General features: G+C 43.9%; 1 protein-coding gene across 2 annotated transcripts in view; it reads left to right on the top strand.

The window, feature by feature from the left end:
* USP7 (ubiquitin specific peptidase 7) overlaps positions 1-19,220 on the top strand; it is a 507,717-nt gene that overhangs the window by 274,593 nt on the left and 213,904 nt on the right. Inside the window, exons 13-14 of one of the 2 annotated variants that reach the window (XM_040356966.1) lie at positions 5,895-6,051; positions 6,685-6,741. In XM_040356966.1, coding sequence (XP_040212900.1) covers positions 5,895-6,051; positions 6,685-6,741 — 214 coding nt within the window. The remainder of the gene's footprint in view (positions 1-5,894; positions 6,052-6,684; positions 6,742-19,220) is intronic. The other variant, XM_040356967.1, reaches the window with a different exon arrangement.

Here is a 19,220-nt window from a genome sequence, read left to right on the forward strand (position 1 = left end):
CTCCTACCTCAGCTGTAGATCTCTGCAGTTCATCCAGAGTGATCATGGGCCTCTTGGCTGCATCTCTGATCAGTCTCCTCCTTGTATGAGCTGAAAGTTTAGAGGGACGGCCAGGTCTTCGTAGATTTGCAGTGGTCTGATACTCCTTCCATTTCAATATTATCGCTTGCACAGTGCTCCTTGAGATGTTTAAAGCTTGGGAAATCTTTTTGTATCCAAATCCGGCTTTAAACTTCTCCACAACAGTATCTCGGACCTGCCTGGTGTGTTCCTTGTTCTTCATGATGCTCTCTGCGCTTTAAACGGACCTCTGAGACTATCACAGTGCAGGTGCATTTATACGGAGACTTGATTACACACGGGTAGATTCTATTTATCATCATTTGTCATTTAGGTCAACATTGGATCATTCAGAGATCCTCACTGAACTTCTGGAGAGAGTTTGCTGCACTGAAAGTAAAGGGGCTAAATAATTTTGCACGCCCAATTTTTCAGTTTTTTATTTGTTAAAGTTTGAAATATCCAATAAATTTTGTTCCACTTCATGATTGTGTCCCACTTGTTGATTCTTCAAAAAAAAAAAAAAAAAAAAGTTTTATATCTTTATGTTTGAAGCCTGAAATGTGGCAAAAGGTCGCAAAGTTCAAGGGGGCCGAATACTTTCGCAAGGCACTGTGTGTATGTGTGTGTGTGATATATATATATATATATATATATATATACACACACACACTGTATATTTTAGTCTGAAAACTAGAGAAACACAGATGCACTTTCCTGGCTCTCTGCCTCCAGGTCAGTTAACTTTCTCACTCTCATTTTTGCTTATGCCCCATGCAATTTATGAAGCCTTACAATGATGATTGTATGCAAAATGTTGAAGTATTTTCTCTTTACATCCATGTGGCTACTGTGTAGGCTTTAAGCAAAACCCTGTTTAGAGTTTAGAATTTTAAACTGTAAACTAAATTTAGCTACTAGTGTCCCAAAACCAAAGGGCAGACAACACTAATTCTCGGATTGTTTTTTTTTTTTTTATTTAAATTTGAGTTTTACAAAGATAAGCACACAGGTCACAATGAGAAATATTACAAAACTGAATAAAAGGCTTATACAATATAGCTCGCATCACAAAATTGAACCATTCATATGACTTGAGTATACATGAAGTACGACATTTAAAATCAGAAGACTAACCTAGCATTTGCTGTCTGTCAATGGTTTCCAAAGGTTGAGTAAAGGCTGGTGGAATTTTTGTGAAATACATTTTTTGTCTAATGTCTAGCTATTTTGCTGCTACTAAAATGTGTAGGACAACTGTTCTAAGGTTGCAGGGACATTTTGCTATGTCATGGTGAATGATAGCTAAGGCAGGATCAGGCTAGAGCAGACCCCTGATACAAAAAAGATGCCACTTCACCCAACTGTAACTGGCCATTGCAGTAAGCAGCATTGGAAGGCTACATAAGATATAAACAGGGCCAAGGATAAATCGAGGGGGAAAAAAAAAGCAAGCTTACTTACCGACCACCTCACAGACAACTACATAAACCTGTCTAACAGTATGCGTTAAAAGCAGGGGTTTAGTTTGCACGCAATTGCATATGCATGCGTAAGCCCCAGAGCCTCGCCACCACCCTGGTATCTGTGGTACCCAACACTAACTTATAAGTGTATCCACAGTGGAAGCACATGCATTCTGATGGATAGTTGAGGGCAGGTGGACTGAAGGGGAGCCCACCCCTTAAAGGTACAGAAGCACCCAGCATGTAGCTCAATGGCTGCAAAGGTGTCAGTGCGTTGCCTGACCCAATATACATGATGGTGATAAAAAAGACGCCACTGCCCCCATCTATAACTGGCCATCGCAGTAAGCAGCATTGGGAGGTAACATAAGATATAAACTAGGCCAAGGATTTTTTGTATCCTTGTGTATATTGGTCAGGCTACACGTTGACACCTTTGCAGCCATTGAGCTACATGCTGGGTGCTCAGTGTGCTCCTGTACCTTTTTTAAGAAGTGGTGGTCTCCCCTTCAGTGCACCTGCCCTCAGCCATCAAAATGCATGTGCTTCCACTGTGGAGACACTTATAAGTTAGTGACAGATATCAGTGTGCCGAGGCGAGGCTCTGTGGCTTGCACATGCATTTGCTTTTAACGCATACTGTTAGACCGGTTTATTTGGTTGTCTGCGAGCTGGTCGGTAAGTAAGCTTGGTTTTTCCTCTTGGATTAATCCTGGGCCCTGTTAATACCTAGAGCAGACCCCTGTCGTCTCCCGAAATTATGGAGAAGATTCTCCATAAACTTGTAACAAGAGAAAGAAAGGGAAGCGGAGCCTTCTGAGCGTAGTTGATAAGTAATTTATTAGAGATGTTAAAAACATAAAAGTAATGTACTCACAAAAGGAGCTACATGACAGGCTTCATATTAAAGTTTTTTTATCCGCTCTGATCCCGGAGATGGCTGTAGTGACTCGATGTCTGATGGACTGGATGGCCGCAGCTCCTTGCCTCTGTTAGCAGCAACGGGGGAGACCGAACGCTCTCGGTGCAATGGAGAAGGACGGAGTTCCCTAGCACACAGCCGGGGATGACGTCTCTTTCGGGTCAGGAATCGGTGGGAGGATGCACGCGTTGGAAGCATGCATGCTTCTTCATCAGGCTCTATGGGGGCCATCTTGCAACTGGGAGGAATATCAACTAGCCGGACACTCTCCTATTGGTTAAACTTGTGGCCATGAAAACTGATGCAATCAACGACAATACTGGCCATAGGTATAATACAATACAGTACAACTGTACAGAGTACTACTGCAGCTACACTGGGAACAATGTTATTAATAATGGAACATTGATTATCAATAAAGAGTGGATTATTGATAGAAAAACTATTGTTAAATTAAAATATAAAATTTAAAGTGTATATAAAAAGATTATTATAGAATATGTAAATAATCATATGGGTACCCGTTTCATAAATGCAAATATATTTCGGGGTCAATCTGCCCAAAAGTGTGTGTGTGTATGTATGTATGTATGTATGTATGTGTGTATATTATAGCGTTCTGCATGGGGAAGGTGTTTGGAGATGGCCTCTATTATCCAGACACGGAGCCCATCGGAGGACTGCTGGTGGAACTCTTTAAAGTGTTGGGCCACACTATACTTATCACAGCCTTTTATTATAAATAATTTCACCCTCACGTTTGAATATATGCAGATTTCTGCTATAGTTCACGTTTATACATTTTTGTATAAGGTCGATAGGGTGTTAAATACCATCTAGTGATGTTTTTCTGTAGGCCACACAGTGAGACATTAAATAGTTGCATCTTAAGGCCTTTTTCCATTGGGTATCAGAGAAAGACATATGGAGGTAGTCTTCCCATTTTATCGCAGAAGGTGGTTTAGCAAAAGATTTTTCGTGTTGCAGAGCGTTGTAAAATGGTGATATAACTTTTGTGGGAATTAGTCTGAGAAGACAGAAAGAGCCAGAGGTTTTTGGGAGATTTATAAGTGTACGTATAGTAGGCAGATTTGGGGAGGCTATAATCTGATATGAGGGAGTCTAAGGTCTTTGGGATATTATGAAGGAGCTGATCTACCCAATGGATTCCTGCCGCTTCCCATTGTGATAAGGAAATGTATGGAATGAGGGGTTCCAGTGTCGGTGGAAAGCAAATGGGGCATTGAAGAGGGATCCTCAGATTATTTTTACAACACCAGGGATCCCTAGAATGTGGGGTATTGTGCATTGTATATATTGTCATTTGCTTCTGTGGTCAAACTCTGGCCTTCCTTTCCCACACTTCCTCTATATATGATTCCTTTCCATTGTGGCTAAAATGAAGTCACTGGGGTTGGTGGAGACAGGCTAGAGCTCAATCCTAGTTATGGTTGTGATGTTTGGAAACAAGTGAAAGTCAAGGAGAGCCCGGTTTCCAGTAAATGCAGCTATTAACCACTTCGTTACCGAGCCTGTTTTTCAGATTCAGTGTTTACGAGACTAAAACAGTTTTTTTTTGCTAGAATATTACTTAAAACTCCCAAACATTATATATATATTTTTTTCTAACACCCTAGAGAATAAAATGGCAGTCATTGCAATACTTTTTGTCACACCGTATTTGCGCAGCGGTCTTACAAGCGCACTTTTTTTGGAAAAAATTCATTTTTTAAATTAAAAAATAACACAACAATAAATTTGGCCCAATTTTTTTATATATTGTGAAAGATAATGTTACGCCGAGTAAAATGATACCCAACATGTCACGCTTAAAAATTGCGCCCGCTTGTGGCATGGCGTCAAACTTTTACCCTTAAAAATCTTGATAGGCGACGTTTAAAAAATTCTACAGGTTGCATTTTTTGAGTTACAGAGTAGGCCTAAGGCTAAAATTATTGCTCTCGCTCTAACGATCGCGGCGATACCTCACTTGTGTGGTTTGAATACCGTTTTCATATGTCGGCGCTACTCGCGTATACGTTCGCTTCTACGCGCGAGCTCGTCGGGACGGGGCGCTTTAAAAAAATTTTTTTTTGCTTTTCGCATTTATTTTTAGTTATTTTACAATTTTTAACACTGAAATAAAAAAAAAAAAAAAATTATCACTTTTATTCCTATTACAAGGAATGTAAACATCCCTTGTAATAGAAAAAAGCATGACAGGTCCTCTTAAATATGAGATCTGGGGTCAAAAAGACCTCAGATCTCATATTTGGGCTTAAATGCAAAAAAAAATAAAAAATTTGGAAATGTCATTTTTTCAAATGACAGAAAAAAAAAATGTCTCTTTAAGAGGCTGGGCGGGACTGACGTTTTGACGTCACTTCCGCCCAGCAGAGCTATGGGGGACGGGCGAAGGAGATTTTTCCTTCAGTCTCGTCCCCGCTCAGCTGCCGGATGGTCGCGATCCCCTCCGCTGCTACCGACGGCTCCGGTAAGCGGCGGAGGGCGCGTTACAGCGGCGGGAGGGGGGGGCCCCTCTCCCGCCACCGATAACGGCGATCTCGCGGCGAATTCGCCGCGGAGACCGCCGTTATCGTGTACAGGACCGTCGGCACTAAAAATGGATACCTCAGTTGTGGCAGCAGCTGCTGCTGTTACTGAGATATCCATCTTTAAAAACAGGACGTCTTTTGACTATGGGCCAGTAACCAAGTGGTTAAAGATGTTTTATTTGAAGTTCTAGCAATAAAATGAGGCCAACTCGTTTCGGTGTTCAGGGGCACATAGCCAGCGTTTGGACATCCATCGGTCCAATCTATGGGCAAAAGGCACCCCCCAACAGGACCATTATTTAACAACTTTTATCAGCAGTGCTTAGTCCCCGAAACGCGCTGGACTGATTTTATTGCTAAAATTTCAAATAAAACACCATTGATACCTGCATTTACTGGATACTGGACGCTCTTTGACTTTCACTTCTTTCCAAACAACCAAGGCCGTATCCTGAAGTAGCAGCCCAGGCCCTCGCCACCACCTTTTCCTCCAACCGGGCACGAATCTCTGGAAACCAACTCTCTTCCCATCTGCCCACACCTTATATACCTACAGCAGTGACTGATCGAGTCAGTCCACCGCAATCTACACTTCCCCTCCTATGGTTGTAATGTAGCTTTCAAGGTTTTGGGATCCTGACTTTGCATGTAAACTTTTTTTTTTTTTTTTTTATCAAGGTTACATGGCATGTCCTTTTTTAAATGAGTTTTGGGTATAATGCATGTTTTAATATAAAATACAGTTTGTATGCCAGTAGCAAATATAGCAGTTTCTTTTTTTTTTTTTCTTTTTTTCCTTTCCAATGAATGTGATGAAAAATCTTATAAATGACCCACTCTGAGTGACTGAAATGCTTTTACCTTAATTTAGCTTGTATTTCTTTTTATTAGGTTTGAATTCCCAGAACAATTACCACTGGATGAATTCTTGCAAAAGCCTGATGTCAAGGACCCTGCGAACTACATACTGCATGCTGTGTTGGTGCACAGTGGGGACAACCATGGAGGTCATTATGTTGTTTATCTGAATCCCAAAGGAGAAGGCAAAGTATGTGTTCTCCCATTTAAATATTGAACACTTGTACTCCTTGTCTTGAAAATATTTTGTCTTTTTTATTTATTCACATTATTACCCAAGTAAAAAATGTACTACAATTTTGGTTTTGTATACAAATGGCGTTGCCTTTGAGTTAACAATGTAAAACTGCTTGTAACTTTAAGAGTATTTAAAGCAGACTTTCCTCTGGACTTGAGCAATTTTCTGTTTGTAAGAAGCTTTAGTTTGAGTATATACATGACATCCTATAGACTTGACTGTAGGATCTTTTTGATTTTTTTTTTTTTTTTTTTAAACATTTTTACTGTCTAGGTAAATATATTGTAGTTATTTTGGCAGGGTTGCTGGATAAATTCAAGAATCCAGGTATCCAGATCATGTAAAAAATGACTGTTGAAGCCTGACTTTTGGCTCCTATTTTCACTGATGCCAGTAGATAATACTCTTTCCTGGCTTCTTGAAATATCCTATTGGCTTTTAGTTTTTACACGGTGGGCTCTGAAATTCTGTTGATGTTTTGTCCTTGCCTGTCTTTGGGATGAGAGAACTGCTTTTTAATGGAGGACAGCTTGGAGCCCATTGTCTGCAGATATTCTCCTAAACTTTTTTTTTTCTTTAAAATAGATAACTACTGGAGGCATTAACACTGACGTATGTGATCAGGATACGGGCAATGGACAGGTAGCTAATAACTAAGTACTACTGCTGTAAAGCATTGACAAATGTATATGGCAGTTTAGCACTGTAGTGTGCAGTGGATTGGTAGTTTTCCATGTCATCTCTTATGACACCCATAACCTGCCAAAAGAAATGATTCGCATTTGCGCCCTGTTATTGAAGATGCCAGTTCATAGGCTGTAATGCATTTTTTGCTACTTTAGTGTCTGACCTGCAGGAAGTATGTGCATATTAGGTATTCTGCAGACTTGACTGCTTCTTGCCTGGGTCCGTTGGTCATTTTCTGCTTCTTGCCGCCTGGCTCAATTACTAACTAATTAGAGACAAAAGCATTTCAGTGACTCCCAGACCTGGAATTATAAAGAAAGCATGACGGACCAGGAGCTTTCTTGGGGGGGGGGGGGGTCAGCGGGACAATCTTTAATGTTTATCTTGACAGGTTTCCTTAAAAAAAAAAAAAAAGTAAGTCATCAGGTTCTAAGAAACGTCTAAATAAAGCAGTCTGTCTCCTGGGCCACATGGGTCTGCCATTGTGAGTCATTAAAATTTTAAGGTACATGGTATTTAGACAAACACAAGCAAATCTGATTTGTGTTGCTAAATGGAGCAGTTATCTAGAATCTTCCGCTGGCCACCTACAATGGCCTGGTTATGTCTGACTGCTTGATCCTCATGCACACCGGCCGCTTGGGTTTGTGAGTCTCACTTTGGACCTTGTTACTGTACTGCTACTAGAACATAATGTGTATGCACATGAACACAGTGGGGGTTTGTCAGGTGACCCCAGCCCATACTCCCCAAATGGTTATAGGTTTGTGCTTGGTATCCTTTGAGAAAACGGGCGCCTCCAGTCTACAATCCAACAGACCTATAGGTACAGGGTCTACAATAATTTGTGTCCCCCCTTCAACTGTCTTGTGAGTTAATATCCCCCCTCATCAGGCACCTCTGTCCACTCAGGACTTTTGGGCCCTCCCTCACCCAATTCTTTGTGGACACGAACATCAGAGGCTGTGCACATTCTCCAGTGCCATCCTTCCTTCTACAGTGTCCATCTCTGACCTACCCAAGCCTTTAGAAAAGGCTGGTCCTCTGGTTGCTGTGATAAGCTCTGATTCAGTATTCCTACAGTTTCTTTCTGAAGAGACTCCTAAATGCTTTACCATTTCATACTGTCGCATCATTTATAATGGGAAGTTCTGAACCTGTTTTGCCATGTTTACTATTCAACATCAAGAGGATCCACCTTCTTTCTTTGTCCTTGGGCTTTTTAGAGCCTCTAAAACTGCAAAATAATTCCCACTACACTCCCTATTCAAGGCTTTCCTCTATGTGGAATATAGGGGTCCTTGGCCCCACCTAAAAGCATGTTGGCTTTCCCCTTGAGATTGCATTTACTGAACAGATGCATTTTCCTGCTGTAGATCACCAGTAGCTCACCCTAACTGCAAAACATTTAGACAAATAGAAGGCATATTTGCCTTTTTAAGGATTCTTTTGAACCGACAGTTAGAATCCCTACTTGGGTCACGGTTTGAACTAGCTGATGTAGTCCTCTATATTCCGGTCACACTGACTAATCTGTCACAGTGACAGATTTCGTCAAATTCCTTAAAAGAATTGTTCCACTGCCAGGGTAAACCCCCTTCCTAACTAAACAAATGTCTGAAGTTCTTCAGTTTTGATGACTTGCTACAAGAATCTAAGCTTGTCTCACATGGCCTCAATGCTCATAAAGATGCACAGAGCACTCTTGTTATGCTTTTGGGATGCTGATGCCACATCCTAAGAGCATCTGACTTGCTTTGCCTTTTAAACGAATGTTGTGTCTTTGCCCTCTAATGGCACCGTTTATTACAGTACGCACAGCAAGGCAAGAGTGTACCCCTACCCCAACATAGAAGGTATAGGGAGAGGTCAGATCCCATCCTTCTCGATCTATTTCTCTGAGCATTGTCTCATGTGTTCAGCCCTAGAGCCTGGCATCTCTATTGTGGGATGCTCAGATGATCCCTGTTACATATTCAGATTCTGAGCAGGCCTTATGGCTTGCCTTTATGGTTTTTGTTTTACTGTAACATGTTGGTAAATGGCCACATCAGATGCAGACCGTTCATGAATAAAAGTCTAAATGCAATACTTTGCAGCCTTTGGAAAGCAGGGGAGTGTGCTCTGTAAACGAGAGGGGATCAAAACGGCACACTGACAGTGTACTACTTAATGGAGTCGAGGATCTGGTCTGTAGGGCACATACTAGCCCTGAAACGCACACTACTCTGCACTTCATGAAGCACCCCTCGCTTTTCTGTGCAATCACAGGATACCGTTGTTTGGGGAATGTGTTTTCAGGGAAGCTCATTACCCTTCATCAGTCTGGAAACTAGAACGTTTCAATGGCTTTAAAAATTTTAACTAAAACAAATTGTCAGTGTTCAGCTGGTGCCATAATCTACAGCAGGGGTGTCAAACTCTATTTCATTGTGGGCCGCATCAGCATTATGTTTGCCCTCAAAAGGGCCGGTTGTATCTGTAAGATTTGATGTCCAGTGCATCCCCTCCCCTTACAATAGATGTCAAGAGCCACCCCACCATCAGAAGTTGAGTCCCCCCCACTCTCCCTTATCACAGTGCACCCCCCTTTCCTTATCCTGCTGCTGGGAACAAGCTGGATGCATGGCTTGAAAGCAGAAAGTAAGGGTCTGGAGTAGGACCAGAGGAGGAATAGAGCTCTCCTGCAACTGCAGGAGAGGTGCGAGGGCCACATTAAAAGGCCAGGAGGGCCGGATTCGGCCCACGGGCCTTGTGTTTGACACCTGTGATCTACAGCATTTTTGATAGCTAGCAACTTTTTTTTTTTTTTTTTTTAAACATTTCTTTAAGTGGGCAGCAATCGGTTTAGCTAGAAAATTCAGCTCTTAACTTAATGAGTGATAAAAAAATAAGGTCATTTGTAATCTCTATGGCAGAAAATAGAAAAATTGTGAATTGGTTTAAGAATACACTAAACAAATGGAATTGCAAACCTATAAGACACTTTTTTATACTGTATACTCTATTTGCTGGCATATAAGACTACCTCTTTACACTTAAAAAAACTGGCCAAAAAGCAGGGTTCGTCTTATACGCCAGGTCAGCTGCTCGGATGCCTGCTGGATGTGCGGTAATACTGTATTTAGCTTTGGCTACATAAAGTATGTAGCGCTTAGCCAATCCGGCCTGCTCCTCTGCCAATCCGAGCAGGCTACACACAGTAGCCTGCTTGGATTGGCTTTGAGAGTCAGAGAGGCGTGCGCTGATGTTACAGCCTCTGCCAATCCAGCTTTGAATTAATTAATAGCATACATCGCTCGCTGTGATTGGCTCCAGCAAGAATGAAGAAGAATATGGCTCCAGAAGGAAGAAATATGAAGCGTCGGAAGCCTCAGAAAGGGGGTCGTCTTTTACGGTGAGTACAGGCAAAAAATCTAAAAAAAAAAATGTAAAATTAGGGGATCGTCTTATACTCCAGCAAATACGGTATAGTTTCTCTTCAAAACATGGGTTTTAGTTAACCTCTCTGCACGATTTGCAGATCTATTTTTTTTTTTTTTTTTTTTTAATCAAAAAGATTTTTATTGCTCACAAAACATACAGTTAAAGAGAAAAACAGAATGACATCTTACACCCTGTATTCCAACATTCACAATAACAGAATTGCAGGTCAGACAACAAAAGCAGATCATCTTTAGTTCTGTATAATATCTTGTATGACCTATTTCTAAAAAAAATACAATGTATAGTATATAAAACACATGTTTGTAGGTTTAAAAATATGAAAAAAAAATGTATTTACATACGATTACATCTATAAAAAGTGTTCATCTAAAATTATATAAATGTATTCGTAAAAATGTAAGGGAACCCCATGTCTATTTGTAAAATGTAGTAATACTGTAAAGGGTATTGAATAGGTGTAAATATCTAGCTCCTCATTTAACTTGTTGGGTAACTGTGTGCTTCGATTAAAATTCAATGGGTTTCTTGGTAGCACAGCTTTTTAAATTTCTCACTCCGATAATGCTGGAGGAATAGCTTGGATGGTAAATACTTTTAAACCATGATCAAATATCCCCAAAAGAAAGCTCTATTTGTGGGGAAAAGGCATACATTTTATTTGGGTACAGTAATTGTCCGTTAAAGTAACGCAGTGCCATATCACAAAAAGATGTTCGAGGGTGTGGAGGGGGGTTGGAATATTGCCAAGGTCAATTGGTTAAACCCTTTTCTAATGTCAAGGTGCTCTGTCAATTGGTCCCTCGACATTCTAATTTTCTTCCCTATATATTGCATCCTGCATGAACATTACAACAAGTATACTACGTGTTTAATAGTAAAATAGTGAAGCGCAACACCCATATATCATTAAGTCTCAATTCATCTCTAAAAAATTGATGGTGCTTATTTTAGTATTAACCACTTCCCTACCCGCCCATAGTCATGACGTCCACCGATGGGATTTCCCATCCCGTAGACGGCTGTCTTCCCCTTTTGGGTTACACACAAGCAAGCATTCTGAAAAGATTTTTGGATAGAGGTTTATGATGAATGAATGCTAATATACAAGTACATTGGGTATGGAGATGATTTGTCCTTTCATTACGAATTTCTCCATACAGCATGCGCAAGTTAGAGGCTTTATTAACCACTTCAGCTCTGAAGCATCCGGCACTACGTTACTTTAACCACCGAGCCTGTCTTTCAGACCAAGTGTTTACAATTTAAAAAAATATATTTTTTTTGCTAGAAAATTACATAGAAACCCCAAACATTATAATTTTTTATTTTTTTTCGAACACCCTAAAGAATAAAATGGCGGTCATTGCAATACTTTTTGTCACACTGTATTTGTGCAGCATTCTTAAAAGGGCGCTTGTAATTGGGGGGGGGGGGGGGACACTTTTTTGAATTAAACAATAAGACAACAGTAAAGTTAGCCCAATTTTTTTTTATATTGTGAAAGATGTTACGCCGAGTAAATTGATGCCCAACATGTCATGCTTCAAAATTGCGTCTGCTCGTGGAATGGTGTCAAACTTTTACCCTTAAAAATCTTCATGGGCGATGTTTAAAAAAATTCTACAGGTTGTATGTTTTGAGTTGCAGAGGTGGTCTAGGGATAGAATTATTGCTCTCGCTCTGATGATCGCAGCGACGATCGTAGCAAAATGACAAAAGAAATTTTATCATTTGAAAAAAATAACAAAACGTCCCTTTTAGTCCCCTTTCACACTTATACGACTTGTCTCACGATTTTGTCCTGCAAAATCGCATGACAAGTCATTCTCCATGATTTTTAATGGACACCATTCATACTGGCACGACTTTAACCACTTAAGACCCGGACCTTTAGGCAGCTAAAGGACCCGGCCAGGTTTTGCGATTCGGCACTGCGTCGCTTTAACAGACAATTGCGCGGTCGTGCGACGTGGCTCCCAAACAAAATTGGTGTCCTTTTTTTCCCACAAATGGAGCTTTCTTTTGGTATTTGATCACCTTTGCGGTTTTAATTTTTTGCGCTTTAAACATAGAGCGACAATTTTGAAAAAAATGCAATATTTTTATACTTTCTCTTACCACCTTCCAGGACGGCACCCGAGAGATGATGGCTCCTCCTGCAGGAAACACAATCACATGACAGTTTAAAAGGCCCCGCCCTTCCCCTTGCTCCTCAGTATTGATTGTGTTTCTCCAACACAGCGACACGTTTGTTTTGTTTATGGAAACCTAGAGACCGGGGAGGGTCGAAGGTACCCCTGTGAGACAGGTTTAAGGGAGGCCGGGGAGGGCTGAACTTACCTGTAGACTTCGGTCCAAACTCACAGGTCGCCCTATGGAAGCACCAGTGCTCTGAGCTGCGGGGAGGTGAGCCATCACTGCGTGCTATCGAATCCACCACCATTCGAATCGCCGTTTTCCCGGGTCTCCAGACGTAAAAACGCCGCGCTCCAGGCCTCATTCTGAGACAGGAACTGCATCACAGGAAGTGGGCGGTTCCGGACGGCGTAACCCGGAAGTTCCCAGTGGAGCGAGGAGACAGCGTGGGTGGTGGACGGGTCGGCTTGCGGTGACCAGTACAGGAGTACCGACAGCCAGGACCGAGTCACCCTCCTCATGGAAAAGGATGGAAAGACCGACACGACCGCTGGCAGATCCAGGTCGGGGGGCGGTAAGTACCAATCCCCCTGGAAAGGGAGGGGGGAAGTGGTGAGAGTTCCCAAACTTTTAGGGAACGACCGGAGCAGGATCTGGTCCCTTCTCGTCCACTTCCTCCCCTCCCCAGTACAGCCAGCAGTCTTGGGGGAAAAAAGACAATTTAAATATATATTTCATGTCTTTCAGAAACCCCCAGCGGACCCCAGGAGGCCTCAGCTCAGTCTCCCTCCGCTACAGGGCATAGTTCCTCTAAAAAATGTGGGAATTGTAGAGAGAAGCTCCCCAAGTCCTACACAAAACCTTTCTGCTACAAATGTATTAATATACTGGCGGGAAAGGAGGCTGCTGCCATGATGAAGAGTTTTCTCTCATCCATGCAAACAGAAATGTTAGCAACAGTTAAAGCCTTTCGGGAGGCAGCCGGGCAGTCGGCACAGACTGAAACAGAGGAACTTACCCCTAAGGAAGGCACTTCCTCTCAGGAGACCCCCTTTTCTAAGGGCCCAAGTGTTTTCTTTACACCTTCACAAAATCCCCCTTTGGGGGAAGCAGATGGTGAAGAGAGTGAGGTAGCCAGTCTACCTAGGTCTAGGCACAGCTCAGGGGAGGTAGATGGAGACTCCATTAGTCAGTCTCAGGAGGACACACGTCCAAGAAAACACCTCTTTGCTGTAGAAGATCTAGAGAGTCTCCTCCAGGCTATCTACGCCACAGAGGAAATTCCTGAGACCCCTAAACCTACCTCAGCACAGGATAAAGTTTATAGGGGCCTGAGTGACGCTCAATCTAAAGTATTCCCCCTGCACAAATCCCTCAAGGAGTTAGTCCTTCAGGAGTGGAGAGACCCTGAAAGGAGAATAATCAAACAAAAAACCTGGAAAAGAAGGTTCCCCTTCTCCCAGGAAGATGAGGAAGTCTTTTTTAAGCTTCCTAGACTTGATGCGGCTTTGTCGCAAGTCACTAAATTGTCTGATCTCTCCTTTGAGGATACAGGTAGCATCAAGGATGTGATGGACCGTAGAGCAGAGTCTCTCCTTAGGAAAGCCTGGGAGGCCAATGCGGCAGCACTAAGCCCAGCCTTAGCAGCAGCATGTGTAGCTAGGAATACAGATGTTTGGGTAGAGACACTCACCGACCACCTCGCCCAGAATTCGGAGGCGGAGGAGGTAGTTGAGTCACTTACAGTGGTAAGGAAGGCGATTGCTTACCTAGCAGATGCAGCTACGGAATCTGCAAGGGCAGCAGCCAAGACAGCAGCCCTCATTAACTCTACTAGGAGGGCAGTTTGGATCAAGGCCTGGGAAGGAGATGCTACATCCAAGGGAAAACTCTGTGGCATCCCCTTTCAAGGTTCCCTGTTGTTTGGGAAAGACCTGGATGATGTCCTGGCTAGGTCATCAGAAAAAGGTAAAAAATTCCCAGTTAAACCCAAAAAAGAAGGTTTCAAGAAAACTTTTCGAGGCCCCCAGGGGCAGGGTAGACAAAAAGCCAAAAAGGAACCCTTTAGGCGTTGGAACTTTGGCAAAGGGAACAGGAAGAACAACCTCCTTTTCCCCCCTCCAAAACCCAGCGACAAACCGTCCAAGTGACGACGTAGTCAGAGTGGGGGGTCGACTATCTCAATTCCTTCCCCTATGGGAGAAAATTTCGAACAGTCATTACATCTGCCAAATAATTCAAAAAGGCTATCGCCTAGAATTTCTGGCTACACCCCCCACCATGATCACCATTACTCACCTTCCCAGGGATACCCTGAAAAGGTCTGCCCTTTTGGAGGGCATACAGGACTTAGCCAAACAACTAGTGGTAGTACCAGTACCAAAAGCTCAGCAGTACCAGGGATTTTATTCCCATATTTTCGTAGTACGGAAACCCTCCGGGAAATACCGTCTAATAGTAAACTTGAGAAACCTGAACAAGTTTCTGGAATACAAAAAGTTTGCTATGGAAAGTATTTATTCGGTAAGAAAGAACCTCATGAAGGAGGCCTTCTTGGTGACCCTGGATCTCAAAGATGCCTATCTCCACGTGCCAATCCACGTGGATCACCAGGTATATCTGAGGTTTGCGGTCGTGGTGGAAGGAGAAACCTTCCACTGGCAGTTCAGAGCACTACCATTCGGGCTAACCTCCAGCCCAAGGATTTTTACAAAAGTCCTAGCAGAAGCGGTGGCATACCTACACCTTCAGGGCATATCCCTTATACCTTATTTAGACGACTTGCTGATTTCAGGAAAATCAGCCGCCCAAGTCACGCTGGATGCCAACAAAGCAATGGCACTCCTAGAGAGCCTAGGGTGGATAATCAACATAGAAAAATCCTCCCTCAACCCAGAACAGGTCAAGACCTTCCTGGGATACGTAGTGGACACCAGGCAGCAGAGACTCTTCTTACCAGAAGAAAAAGTTTTAAAACTAGCCTCAGCAGTCGGGAACCTTATCAAAAACCCCAAACTCTCCAGACGGAATGTTCTGAGAGTTCTAGGCCTGATGTCAGCAAGCATCCCAGCGGTGGTTTGGGCTCAGCTTCATGCAAGGGCATTACACTTCTTCTTCCTGTCCTCATGGGACAAAAGGAAAGAGTCCTTAGATCAGGATATACTACTCACCCCCCAGGTTCTGTCCTCCCTGGAGTGGTGGACATCTCCCCAAAACCTGAGGGGAGGGCGACCGTGGGCTCAGTGGAACCCAGTGAAGGTTACCACGGATGCCAGTTCCTGGGGGTGGGGCGCCCACCTGGAGGGGAAAAAAGCGCAGGGGCAATGGGACAGCTCACTAGCTCGCAGGTCATCCAATTACAGAGAACTCAGAGCAGTGGGGGAAGCCTTAATAGCCTTCCAGGAAGACATCAGAGGCAGAGAAGTCCAAGTAAGCTCAGACAACTCTACAGTAGTAGCGTACCTAGGTCACCAGGGAGGGACCAGGTCCAGTCCCCTACTAGAACTTTCCAGGGAAATCCTAACCTGGGCAGAAGAAAGAGTACTCTATCTCAGCCATATACATAAAGGGGACGAGCAATATAGAAGCAGACTTCCTCAGCCGTCACAAGTTGAGGGAGGAGGAATGGGAACTGAACCCAGAGGTGTTTCAACACCTAGTCCAGTATTTCGGGGAACCGGAAATAGACTTGTTTGCCAACAGACTAAACAGGAAGGTAGAAAGGTATTTCTCGATTTCCTGGGAACTACAGTCGGAAGGTCTGGATGCGCTATCCCAGACCTGGCGCTTTGGGCTGGCCTATGCCTTCCCGCCGGTAGCGCTCATTCCGCGAGTTTTTCAGAAACTCAGCAGGTCTCCAGGCCAGATTCTTCTGATAGCACCATGGTGGCCAAAAAGAACTTGGTTCGCAAACCTAAGAGCCATGGCAATGGTGGAGCCTCTGAAGCTCCCGTACAGGGCAGATCTCCTCAGGCAGGGCCCAGTACTCCATCCAAAGCCGGAATTCTTCCAGCTAGCAGCCTGGTTAGTGAGCGCCAGATTCTAGAACGCAAAGGCTGCTCAGAGAGGGTCATAGATACCCTTCTCATGAGCAGAAAACCAGTAACTCAAAAGATTTACCAAAAGGTATGGAAGACCTTCTGTTCCTGGTGTAAGGAAAGACAGGTAGCTTCAACTTCTATCCCGGTTATCCTGGACTTCCTCCAGGATGGGGTAGATTTAGGATTAAAAGTTAGTACCCTTCGGGTCCAAATAACGGCTCTTTCAGTCTATCTGGATAAGAGATTGGCGAAAGAGGACCTTATAAAACGTTTTTTGTTAGCTAGAGAAAGAATTTCTCCAGTCCAAAAATATAATTGTCCGCCTTGGGACTTAACTAGGGTGTTAGAGGCGTTATCTATACACCCATTCGAACCTCTGGAAGAGGTTCCCCTTAAGTTTCTAACCTTAAAGTTGACTTTTTTGTTAGCCATTACTTCGGCCAGGAAGGTAGGGGATTTGCAGGCGCTATCCATGAAAGAACCCTTCCTGAGGGTACAGCCAGATAGGATCACCCTCAGAGCAGACCCCCTGTACCTGCCGAAGGTGGCATCCCTATTTCATAGGACGCAAGACATAATATTGCCGTCCTTTTGTTCTGAACCAAAGAACGAAAAAGAAAAGAAATTTCATTTGTTAGACGTGAGAAGGTGTCTTCTCATTTATCTAGAGAGAACTAAAAGCTTTAGAAGATCTAACCACCTACTTGTTCTACACGCTGGGCCCAGGAAGGGACTGCAGGCATCAAAAGCCTCAGTCTCAAGATGGATTAGAGAAGCAATATCCAAAGCCTATGTATGTACTGGAGCAACAGCTCCCAAAAAGATCAAGGCTCACTCTACCAGAGCCATAGCAACTTCCTGGGCTGAGAAAGCAGGGGCCTCCTGGGAACAAATCCGCAGTGCGGCCACCTGGTCCAGCCATCATACATTCCTGAAGCACTACCGTGTGGAAATGTTGTCACAGCAAGACTTAGCCTTTGGTCGAAAGGTACTACAAGCTGTGGTCCCACCCTGAAGGTAGGCCTGTGTTTATTACTCAATTATCCTCTCGGGTGCCGTCCTGGAAGGTGGTAAGAGAAAACCAACGTTAGACCTACCGGTAACGGTATTTCTATGAACCTTCCAGGATGGCAGGCCTACTTCCCACCCTATATGGGGGGAAAAAAGGTAAGTACCTATAAGGACTACGTCCCTTGTGAACCAGTTCAGGATTACTCTATTGCATACTGAGGAGCAAGGGGAAGGGCGGGGCCTTTTAAACTGTCATGTGATTGTGTTTCCTGCAGGAGGAGCCATCATCTCTCGGGTGCCGTCCTGGAAGGTTCATAGAAATACCGTTACCGGTAGGTCTAACGTTGTTTTTGTTGCTATAATATCCCCCAAAAATATATATATTAGGCCGATACGTATTCTTCTACCTATTTTTGGTAAAAAAAAACGCAATAAGCGTTTATCGGTTGGTTTGCGCAAAATGTATAGCCCCTACGAAATGGGGGATAGTTTTATTGCATTTTTATTAATATATATATTTTTTTACTACTAATGGCGGCGATCAGCGATTTTTTCCGTGACTGAGACATTATGGCGGACACTTCGGACAGTTTTGACACATTTTTGGGACCATTGTCATTTTCACAGCGAAAAATGCATTGTTTACTGTGAAAATGACAATTGCAGTTTGGGAGTTGACCACAAGGGGGCGCTATAGGCTTGTGTGACCTCATGTGTGATTACAACTGTAGGGGGTGTGGCTGTAGGTGTGACGTCATCGATTGTGTATCCCTATAAAAGGATCACACGATTGATGCCACCACAGTGAAGAACGGGGAAGCTGTGTTTACATACAGCTCTCCCTGTTCTTCAGCTCCGGGGACCGAACGCGTGACTCCAGCAGCGATCGGGTCCGCGGGTCCCTCGGTCCCGGTGCTTCGGACTGGGTCCCGGACGCGCGGCCGCGACTGGGTACCAGCACAGGATGTGCCCAGCCGTGCCATTCTGCCAACGTAAATGTGCAGGAGGCGGTCCTTATGAAGGGTGAACCACCGCTTTAACCACTTAACAACTTTTTAGCATAAAATTCGGCATAGTAGCGCGAGCTACAGTATAGTATGCCTGTCTTTATTTTTTTATCCACGTTACTCACTGTGCACTCGTAGATACAAGATTACGACTCCCCGCGGGGAATGGGCGTTCCTATGGAGAGGGAAGGTGATTGACGGCCGGCTCTGGCACGTCACGCTCCCCGAAGACAGCCGGAACAGGTCTCGGCTCTTCACGGCGCTATACGGCGCCTGCGCACAGACTATGCGCAGGCGCCGTGAAGCGCCAAGTCCTATTTCGGCTATTTCCAGAGAAGCGTGACGTGCCAGAGCAGGCCGTCAATCACCTTCTCTCTCCATAGAAACGCCCATTCCCTGCTGGGAGTCGTAATCTTGTATCTACGAGTGCACAGTGAGTACGGGGATAAAAAAATAAAGACAGGCATACTGTAGCACGCGCTACTATGCCTCATTTTATGCTAGATTTTTTTTTTTTTATTAATAGGTTGAACCCCCGCTTTAACCACTTCCAGACCTGCGCACGAAGATGTACGTCCATTTTTTAAAGATTGATATCTCGGTAACGGCAGCAGCTGCTGCCACAACCGAGATATCAATCTTTAGTGTGCGCGGTCTGGTAAACGATAACGGCGGTCTCCGCGGCGGATTCGCCGCGAGATCGCCGTTATCGGTGGCGGGAGAGGGCCCCCCCCTCCCGCCGCTCTCCCGCGCCTTCCGCCGCTTACCGGAGTCGTCGGTAGCGGCGGAGGCG

This window comes from Rana temporaria, chromosome 6, assembly GCF_905171775.1.
Source record: "Rana temporaria chromosome 6, aRanTem1.1, whole genome shotgun sequence".
In the NCBI taxonomy this organism is placed as follows: domain Eukaryota; kingdom Metazoa; phylum Chordata; class Amphibia; order Anura; family Ranidae; genus Rana; species Rana temporaria.